This window comes from Acanthochromis polyacanthus, chromosome 5 (assembly GCF_021347895.1).
Source record: "Acanthochromis polyacanthus isolate Apoly-LR-REF ecotype Palm Island chromosome 5, KAUST_Apoly_ChrSc, whole genome shotgun sequence".
Taxonomy (NCBI): domain Eukaryota; kingdom Metazoa; phylum Chordata; class Actinopteri; family Pomacentridae; genus Acanthochromis; species Acanthochromis polyacanthus.
In genome coordinates this window covers 10,806,478-10,816,592 of record NC_067117.1, presented here as the reverse complement: position 1 = coordinate 10,816,592, position 10,115 = coordinate 10,806,478, and the positions used below count along the sequence as shown (strand labels likewise).

Genomic DNA, 10,115 nt, shown 5'->3' with positions numbered 1-10,115 from the left:
GAAAGAAAATTCCAATAATTCCTTAAAATTCTGCCTGAAAAGTTTCATTAAAAAAAAAAAACCCAATTGTGGCAAGAAAATTCTTGTAAATATTTTCAAAAAATGAGTAACAATCTTCAAAAAAATCCTAAAAATATCTAAAGTGATTGCATATATTTCAGTAAAACTTTTAATATTTTCTTTAAGAACATTCACAAAAAATCAACCAAAATCCATTGAAATTCGCTTTTTCCCACCAAAAAATATTCAAAGATTGAAATGTTGAAAATGTGGACATCGGACATTTCTCTGTGAAAATATATTTTTTTCTCCACATTTTCAAACTTTAAAACGGGTCAATTTTGACCCACAGGACGACAGGAGGGTTAACATTTACTTGATGAATTAGTGCAGCCTTTTGCAGAGATTCCCAAACTATATATCCTTGTTCCCTCTAACACCATTATCAAATCAAAGTTTGAATTTGCTTCATGACAAAATACCTGTCAAACTAATTGCATTTATCTCAGCTGTAATTTGTTTCTTTTTTTGCAAATGGGGCTTGTTAACCTCAGCTAACAAGACTATAGACTCTTTGTTTTGCTTAATTATAACCTTTTACCATCCACCATAAAAAATTTTCAACATTCATTTTCTTAGACAACCGAGACCAACACAACAAATAGACTAAGAAAGAGCAAACATCCAGTGCAGCGTATGACTCATGATAATTAGCACTCGTCTAAGCAACAACTTTAAGTTTATGATCCAGTTTGTTGTGGGACATGTGCTTTGTGGAGGCATGTGGAAGACACAGCAGGCGAGGATTATAAAGAGAGAAAGTTCACAGTATCCACACAGGCTGATCCTGCAGCCGAGGAAATTCGCAGAAGCCTGAAACAGATTCCAGTTGTTCTGTCTTAGAAGAGCTACGGAAGTCAATCTTAGAACCAAGAATCCTTCTGAGATGCGAGGGTTGCAGATTTGTGTTGTGTAGTCCGAGTACGCAGGCCAGACCTCAGGCTGAATTCATTTTTATGCCGTTTTTGTGGAGTTAATTCAAAACAGTGCAGACTTTCACATGCTGGAAATTTACCGCAAGAGATCCGTGTTGATATTGTTGACTGAGGTAGACGAATGAAAGAAATGTTGTTGGTCTAGTTTGATGCCTCTTTAAGGGGTGATGTAATTATCCCTTGTCCATGTCAGCAACCTAAACATGTGGTACGCATCAGAGCTTCTCTATTGGGGTCCAACACTGCATGCTTAATGACAATACACCCAGAAGATCTATTCCACAGTATAAACAAAATTTTTATTCGGAATTTCCTTTGATATTGTTCTTTTTTTTTGTCTTTCTTACAAACATTGCTGATACAAAACCTGCACTGGAGGCTAGATGTGAAGGAGTGAAACATTTGACTATGAATTTACAGTTCAGTACTGGTCTACTGTATTGTAAACTGCAGATTTATTTTATACAATGGAAGAATAGATTCTCATTTTAACAATAACAAGGCCGTCTGTCTGTGCTTCAGCCTGATTCCTTTATAAATGCCTTTGTATTTAATTGCCTGCTTTGTCTGTGAAACATTGCGAGTGACAGACTGAAGATAATTTATCAACACATTTGTTGTATATCAAGTGTTTCAGGAGCAGAGGAAAAGCCTCTCTGTGCTCGTTCCTCTGGACCTAATGAGGTGATGTTGGGTTTGGGGAGAAGGGGAGGAAAGCCATAAAACTGCAGACACAACTGTAGGAGAGTTTTTGTCCACCTCTAGCTGTCCTGTACGGTCTCTCCTGTCCCCTTGATAAGGCGCTTGTGTCCTCTTTTTCCCGCAGGGCCCCGGGGCTTGGCGAAGGCCTGTTTGTGGGCGTGCTGCTTGGGATGGACCTCATCGTACAGAAAGTCTTCTGTCAGTTCATCTCCATCGTCAATCTCCAACTGCGCACACATGCAGATGAAAGAAAAAGAAGACAAGTCATCACACAGGTGGTTCCCATGAAATCCAATAAAGAGCGCTGACGTGGATAACTGTGGCATTTATTAGTCATCTTGAGGTTGCATAAGATTCACCAGAGCTGTAACCAGGATTTCAGAAGCAATAGTCAATGTAACCCCACATACTTTCAACTACTATTTACAGTTCAGTAAGAGTTTGTTAACCATATACTTGTTTTCTGTGTCTAAGCCTCCCCAGACTGCTACGATCCTGTATGAAGCTGTGTCATCTAATTTTCTGTCCCACCATCCCCCATCTGCCCATCTGTTACCTTTTTAGCTACTTCCAAACGGTAATCTTTCTCCACTTCCTCCAGTAGTCGACTCTTGCAGCTGGAATACAGCATTCGCTCTTTAATGCTGCAGCTGTATCCTGGCATGGAGTATATGAACACTGCAGGGAAGAATGACAAATACACATTTAAAAGGCAGCAAGAAAAAAAAGCACAAAAAAGTAAGAAAATTTACAACTTGTCTATAAATTTTGGCTTTTCCGTAGTAACATAATTCATATTTTCCCCTTTTCAGGCTGACATATTCTTTACAGAATCAATGAGAGAAGGATAAATGAATTAGTACTATGCAGTTTTTATGTAAAAACAATTGAGAACCAGGTATGCAAATGATCGGAAATAATCTCTGAGTGTCTCTAGTCCAGTTGCTTAGAGTTCGTTGCGTGCCCTGGACAAACAGGAGGATTATCACACTTCGGGGATCAGTATCATACCGACAGATTCCAGGTAGTCTCCTTCGTGGGAGTGTTTGTAAAGGAAGAAGTGGTATCTGGGAGTGTCTTTGGGAACTCTGCGGGGCAAATCTCGAGTTTCTGTTGGATTAGCGTGGACCAGCTCAATTGTCTCCTTCTCTACGTCCAGCCTCTGAAACACAGTGAGTAAAGGAATGAATTAAGAGAAACTTTATTGATCCCGCACAGGGGAAATTTATATGCTTCAGCAGCAAGATACAAATGAGACATAGACGAAGCAAGACAAGAAAAAACAGAAGCACGAAAAGGCTAAAAATAAAGATGTAATAAAGACTATGAGCACCTTTTACATGTACAAGTATGGCATGAGAGATACTGTACCTAATTAAAGGACACACATGGTACTACTTAGAAATACACAGAATAGTAGTGCTTGTGTCTTATGGGTCGAGCTTCCAGACACCAAACTGCTCCTGATGTTGTTCTTAAAAGCATTTTAATTTATCACACCCCCTTTAGTGTGCTTTGGATTGATTTTGTATTCTTGTTTTTATTCAGACAACTTCTTCACTCATAGAAGGAGCCATGCAAGATAAAATAAACACAGCGCTCACGAGTCCGGTTTTCAAACAAACTCAAAAGCCTGAGACTGGAATAAAGCCCTTTGTCACATCTTTGAGTAACCTTATTCCTATTTATCAGCTCCTTTGGCTCACCAGTTGTATGTAGTTGATGCGTTTTTGGGCCAGTTGCTGTAGAGCTCTTCTGGCCGTCTCCTGCAGAGGGAAAGCGAGGCCTTGAAGTGTCTGGTGTTTGCTCTCCACGCTGATCTCTGCCTTCACCTGCAGGGGGCAGCAGGCAGACATGCATTTATTATCTGTCCTTTCACACCTCCAAAGGAAAATCCTAAAAGTATTTAATGGTATAAAAAGCTCTTTGTTGTCTATACTGTAATATATCTGAAAAAAACTATCACGTATTATGACCACTAGATGGTCATAATAACTTCCCTGTTACCCCAGAAATCTGTATTAATATTGAAAACACGCAGTAATCATAGATCGACATACCTGTTTAACCCGGCCCTGAGAAAGCAATTACAAAAAAAATGAAGTTAGATTTCCAATAGCACACGTTATATGAAAGACATAGCAGGCCTTGGCACGTGTTTAAAAAAAGGATCAGGCTCATATGCAAAGTTATGTGCGATGACGACAACAGTGCAGAGGGCATGTCGACCTCTCACCTCAGAGATTTTGATCCTTTGGAGCTCTTGCTCAGCTAATGTGAGCGGGGCAGGAGCTGAGCAGGATGACACATGACGCTGATAGCCCAGCAAACAGATGTCCTCCTAGTGTTGCAAGCAAAACAAGAGGCTTTTTACAGCAAGCACGAGACAAACGCCACCGAAACACGTCATCACAGCTGAATGGAGAGTTTGCAATAAGGAACGGAATTGGTTTTGACCTCTGTTGTGCCGAACATCTCATACTTCACATGGCCACCCCCAAACTCTTTCTTCACTGTGGCGCGGGTGGCAGCATACAGCATCTTCTGTTTGACCTGTAATTATTAGAGCAGAGAATGCATGTATCCTTTAAGCTTCTTGCAGCTGAATGAAGAGTTTTTTGTGATCAAAAAAACATGAATTCAAGAAGCAGATAATACAAAAATCAAGATTAATGAAAAAGAAGCTACAACTTGAAAGACAAGGATTTATAAAGAAGGACGATGGATGAATATTGAGTTACATTAGTTACATAGAGTAGGCTTCAACATTACTGGACTATAACCCATGCTCGGACTGAGGAAGCCTTCTCAAATAAGGTTTCTTTTTTTAAGACAATGTTTCTTTTATCCGTGGTCTTTGATTGACACAACTATTTGTGTCTCATTAATAATAACTTCTTTTAATCTCAGCAAAAGGCCTAATAGTGTGAACTATATTTAATTGATTGAAACGTTTCCTTTTCCTGCTCACAACTGGAGGAGTTCAGCATGATTTCAATTAGCTCATTTATTTTATTAAGCCTCACTGATGATGTTGGTGTCTAAATATTGAGTTATTTTTACATATATACGGTACTGATGCTGTTTTTCTGTATACATTTGCCTGCTGAATGTCTAAAATAATCGACATTGTGCAGGATTTTTTAAGTCTTCCAAAAAAACATCCTGCACAGGTAAGTATAATCCATGAGATGCATCATCCAACATTGTCATTTGAGTATTATTTTCTAATCTGACTCATGAGTGTTCTGTTCTTAAATAGGCAGAATACTCCTTTAGGCGCCTGAAAATCTGCACCAGTGTGTTTATGGGGCTTTAGTGTGTGGTGCAGAATGAAGACTAAATGACATGTCTTACTGGAGACTGGTCAGGAGACCATGAAATGAAGATCCACTCGTAGCCCAGTGCATTCTGGGAGTCGAGGCGGTACAGGATGTAGCAGGGCTCCTGGTCGTCCAGGAGGGGAAGCAGGAAGTGGTCATAGTCCTGGTCCCAGCTCTGTTCCGGTTCTCTGTAGGCCCCCAGCACCAGCTGCTCTGAAAACCACACCACTACTCATCACATACCTCCTATATGTAGCGCACCGTTTACGCAGCAGCCTCACACATGCAGCACGAGTCAGTCCGGACTCATGATCAGCCAGTAACGATTTACACACAGGAGCATCGTTCTAATATGATTATGAAAAGTTGCTCTAATGTCATAGATGTTGCTGGTTGTTTCTTTCAGTTTCCTTTAAATTGAATCAAATTTACCTTCCAGGCTTTTATTTACTTTGGCCTTTAAGGTAATTACACAAAGAAAACAGGAGAGTACAAAGCTGTAACATGAAGCAAAGCCTTTTACAGTCCCAAAAGTGACTTCAGCAGGTTAGGGTTAGCAAAATGTAAACCCTCAACTTATTTTCAGGTTTTCATAAAATTACTTCTTTTTTCCTATTTTAGTTTTAAAGGCCCCCACCAGTGAAAATATGTTTTTTTAACCTTAACATGTCCTAATGATGTTTGATTTTTTTTTTCTTTTACATGCTGAAAGACACATCATAAGTGAAATGGCGGTGCATTTCCAGCCTGAAAGTGCAGTGCAGCAATTACAAACACAGATTCAGACTTCTGGGGTTCGATATATAACAAACCAAAGGAACCAGTCCCGTTCTTCAGAATTGGTTTCTGGCTACAACATATATGACAGGTTTATTTCAATAATACAACCTGCCATTGTGGGATGTGGAGTAGTTTTAACGTGTTTGAGCAGAGTTTTAGATGAGCTGGTGTACTCGAGCTGCAGAGATTGGGGAAGGATGCATAAAGAGAGTCTGGGACTAAAAAGATCTCAGTGATGCAAGAGTGAAAAATTACATTAAAGACATTCGTGACAGCTCCTAGGCCTCAGGACCTGTTCCTGTTTAGCTGGTTGCTAGGGAGCTGGCAGAGTGGCTCGTTGGCCATGATTGCTGACACCTGGGTTGACTGTTCATCTCCATATTTACTGGTGTTTTAGCTGGCAATCTCTCTCATCCTCTATTTTTTCTTGGGTTCCCTGTTGTCTGGTCTGGTTGAGCTATTTTGTTTTCTCCTACACATGATCAGACATCACTGATGAGCTGATTGCACTTTTAACCCAGTTTCTTTACTAAATTTCATTTAACTTTAATTTGCCATGTGTGATCTCCATCTTTTGTCCTTCCTCTGAGCCAGGTTTTGACACATTTTAAAATGTGGTGGGATTATTTCCATCAAAAAAATATATCTTTGGAATACAGAGATGAGTTTTAGAATTTTTTTCATTGACTGTGGGGACTTTGCCCATATGAGCATGCTGGATTTTTCATATATAATTTGGGCAATTTTCCTCCCACAGTCCAAAAATATGCTGAGGTTAACTGATTACGCTAAATTGCCCGTAGGTGTGAATGTGAGTGTGATTGTGTGTCTGTATATGTAGCCCTGAGACAGACTGGTGACCTGTCCAGGGTGTCCCCTGCCTTCGCCCAAGTCAGCTGGGATAGGCTCCAGCGCCCCCTGTGACCCCAGTGAGGATAAAGCAGTGGATAGAGAATGGATGAAATTTGGGCAATTTTTACTTGTATTATCTTTTTGACCTTTGACATGACCTATATATCTATATGTGTCTAGAATAAGAACACCTATATTGTATATACATGTGGTGATGCATAAACAAAACCTCACAATTTGCTCTATGTTGTCAATATAAGATGACAATAGTGTGATGGAGTCTTTTAACTTTAACTGAAACTGAATGTGTTATTATTCAGTATTCCCTCAGTCTAATAATCATGGAAATTGCTCATCTTCAATTTCCGGTTTATAATGAAATCTTGAGAGAAAAAGTGCTTTATTATGACGATATATGCTGACTAACCTCTTCCTATATGAGGCCGCTCACCAAACGTCGGTCTGACAGCTTCAACTGCTGTGGTGACAGACGAGGAAGACGAATCTCTGAGTTAAAAATAACACTGGATTAATTTCTGACTGACTTGACGAGACTGTGCTCAATCTCTCGATGATACCGACCAACACTAATGATGCCCACACAAAACGCACACATAAACCCAAAGTCTGATGCCCTTGTGGGGGTGCAAGGGGATTTCCTGACCGTCTCTGGGGGCGTGTTGCTATTTTGAGCCGCATCGCATTCCAACTCTGCACGCACATACTTTCCATCTGCCATTCTCTCCTGGTCTTTATAGGCCTGTGTGAGTGTGAAGCTGTATGTAGTGTTGTGTATCTCCTTTTCAAGTTTGAGACAGATAATTAGACTCTCAGGGAAGAGTTGGGTCACAGGAAACCATACCGAGGTGGTGGTGATGAAACTGGCTGAAATGATCTGGTTTCTCTTGTGACATTGGGACAAACATGAGCATCTGTGCATCAGCATGCAGCCATGACAAGTCACATGTCCCTCCAAATAGCCAAGTGACGCCGGCGGAGATCAAAGCACTTTAGTAAGGAAGTAAAGAAGACCTGACACTCCTCTGCTGCCCGACTGTCCGTCTCTGTCACACCAAGCTCTTCTGCGTTGACATCAATCCTCCAAATATGAGCCTGAATATTTAATATGATAGGCACGGTTCACAAAGATAGCCCCCCAAAAAAAGTCCCAGAATGCCTTTGCCAGGAATCATATTACAGCATGGCGTTTGTCAGAAACCAAAACAAGATGTAAACACCTCATGAACATTTCAGTCCACCAGAGACCCATTACCTCACTGACCGTTTTCCTCTGGCTGCTCAGCTGACTCACTGAATGCCTGCTCTCACACAACAGCTGCTGCAATCCTCTTTTCCTGGTCTGTGGCAACATCTAACTTTGTTTTTTGCTTTTGACCCTGTAGCGTGCACCCTCATCCACTTATGTACATACTGTACAGCTCGTAAGTATTGAGCACTTGAGCTGAACAGGTATAGGTTTGTGCCTCTAGTGTGCTGTGATTATAGAATCACAGAGCTTAACAACTGCTTTTCTGGATGAAAAAGCTCATTTTCAAACATTCACAGCTAATTTGAAGATATTTACAAACTTACAAATGAGTTCTCGAACCATCTGAATGAAAAAATATTCAGATTTCAGGTGTTTCAACACATCAGGCTAAAAAAAACCAAATCATTCATGAATGGTCATAACTCAACAAAACACTAAGGAGTGTAGTTTAATTTCCATGAATCTGCCTTTTCGCATTGGTTATTATACCCTGCAAAAAAGCCTTAGTTTTTCTTTTAAATCATTGTAAATTCTTTAGTTCTTTTTCAACTGTTGGTCAGACAAAACAAGACATTTGCAGATGTAACTTTGGGCCTCAAGATTATGTTTGACATTATTTCACCATTTTCTCACATTATGTAGAATTAAGGATTGATTAGTAATTAGGAAGTGTTTAGTTATAGCCCTCGCTTCATTTTAAAGAGTCTCAAGTTTGGGGGCAACTTTGACCAATTGAATTTGTCATTTGACAAACTGGACATTCAACAGATTGTATAAAATGTTGTTCTTCTCTAATATTTACTCCATGACACACATTACTTGAATCACAAATGATCTCTATCCTTCGATCCACCTAACGCCAACTATTGTTTTACAGCTCTTCTCCTCACTGTGCTGAGTCACTCACCGTCTTGGATGCGCACCTTGATGAGCCGCACTGCTCCACCTCTTGCTTTGGCCAGGAACTGTCTCAGCTCTGGCGTCACCACTAGTGCGAGAAACATGGCGGGTCAGCAGGGTCTTCCTCCCGCCAGAGGCTGTAGCAGGGGAGTCGAGAGGAGGAGGAGAAAAAGGAGAAGCAGTGGACAAGAACCAGAGCCCCACAGCAGCAAAAAGGCCAAAATATTCAGTCCAGTCAGGAGAAACTAAGTCCAACCAGAGTCCCAAAGTAAAAGCGTCCTTTACTTCTGATGGTGAGGAGAAGCGCCGCTCCGACTGCTGAAGAGGCTCACTGAGTGTGTCTGGACTCGCTCAGAGTGTGTGACAGTATGAGAAGGGACATTGCTCAAGTAACTAGGACAGTATCATGTGCACACAGAGAGGCAACCTGATCACCTCTACTCCCAAATTTAGCTCCCACTGACTGTCCAGGGCTGAGAGCTGGCCCGTGAAAAACCCACCACAAACCAACGCAGCAGTGGAGCGGCAGAGTGTGACCTGCAAACCTAATTTCAAACTCTGAGATATCAAGAAAGTTTGAATCTACCGTAGTCGTCCACACAAACTATTGGTCAGCATGAAGCAGAGTGAACTTCGCTTGTGCTTTCTTTTGTGTTTTGTAATGTTTTGATGAATAAATCGGCAATATTCTTACTTTCATGAAATGTAAAGTTATATGAGGTATGCCGGGCACAACAAAAGCAGCAGTTTCATCTTACTTAAAAAGGAACCAAATTAAATTTTATCCCGAAGAGGACACTACCCCAGAAAGTTTGCTTAACATTTTCCACTTTGAAATCCTCCCTATCCACACTTCACGTGATGACACTGATGGTCAACAAATTGTGCAAGATGTTTTTTGGTGCTATAAAATACCTGAATGTGCCCTCAGCATTTTCCCAATCTCAGGGAACAAATTTCAAAACCGACAAGTGGGGTTAAAAATATCTCCTGCTATGAATTATACGTTTGTACTTAGAAATAAGCCTGAGAGTCAATATCACTAAATCAAACGCATCACAAAAACAAAAAAGCTTAAACGAACACAATCAAACACTAGGAGTACTTTCTTGAATGTACTGAATCATGTCTTTTCAAAGCTGCTTTAAAGTACGGTTAACCGTTTCTCAGTGGGTCTGAATTTATACGTTCAATTAATATTGAAATATGTACACTGGTTAAAACTATAAGCCATCTTGAGTTACAAAAATGTAAAAATCCAACTGTAATAAGGACAAATACATAGTTAACACA

The 10,115-nt window shown here is 40.4% G+C and overlaps 1 protein-coding gene across 1 annotated transcript; it reads right to left on the bottom strand.

Annotated features, from left to right (window-relative positions):
• Positions 1 to 236: 236 nt before the first annotated feature.
• Positions 237 to 10,040, bottom strand: LOC110960656 (twinfilin-2). The gene is made up of 9 exons (XM_022207996.2): positions 8,830 to 10,040; positions 5,055 to 5,233; positions 4,155 to 4,250; positions 3,934 to 4,038; positions 3,758 to 3,772; positions 3,404 to 3,529; positions 2,709 to 2,859; positions 2,254 to 2,375; positions 237 to 1,924 (listed from the first exon to the last, which is right to left on the bottom strand). Exons 1-9 carry the CDS (start codon positions 8,924 to 8,926, stop codon positions 1,757 to 1,759), a joined length of 1,059 nt encoding a protein of 352 aa, XP_022063688.1. The 5' UTR covers positions 8,927 to 10,040; the 3' UTR covers positions 237 to 1,756.
• Between the last annotated feature and the right edge of the window lie 75 nt (positions 10,041 to 10,115).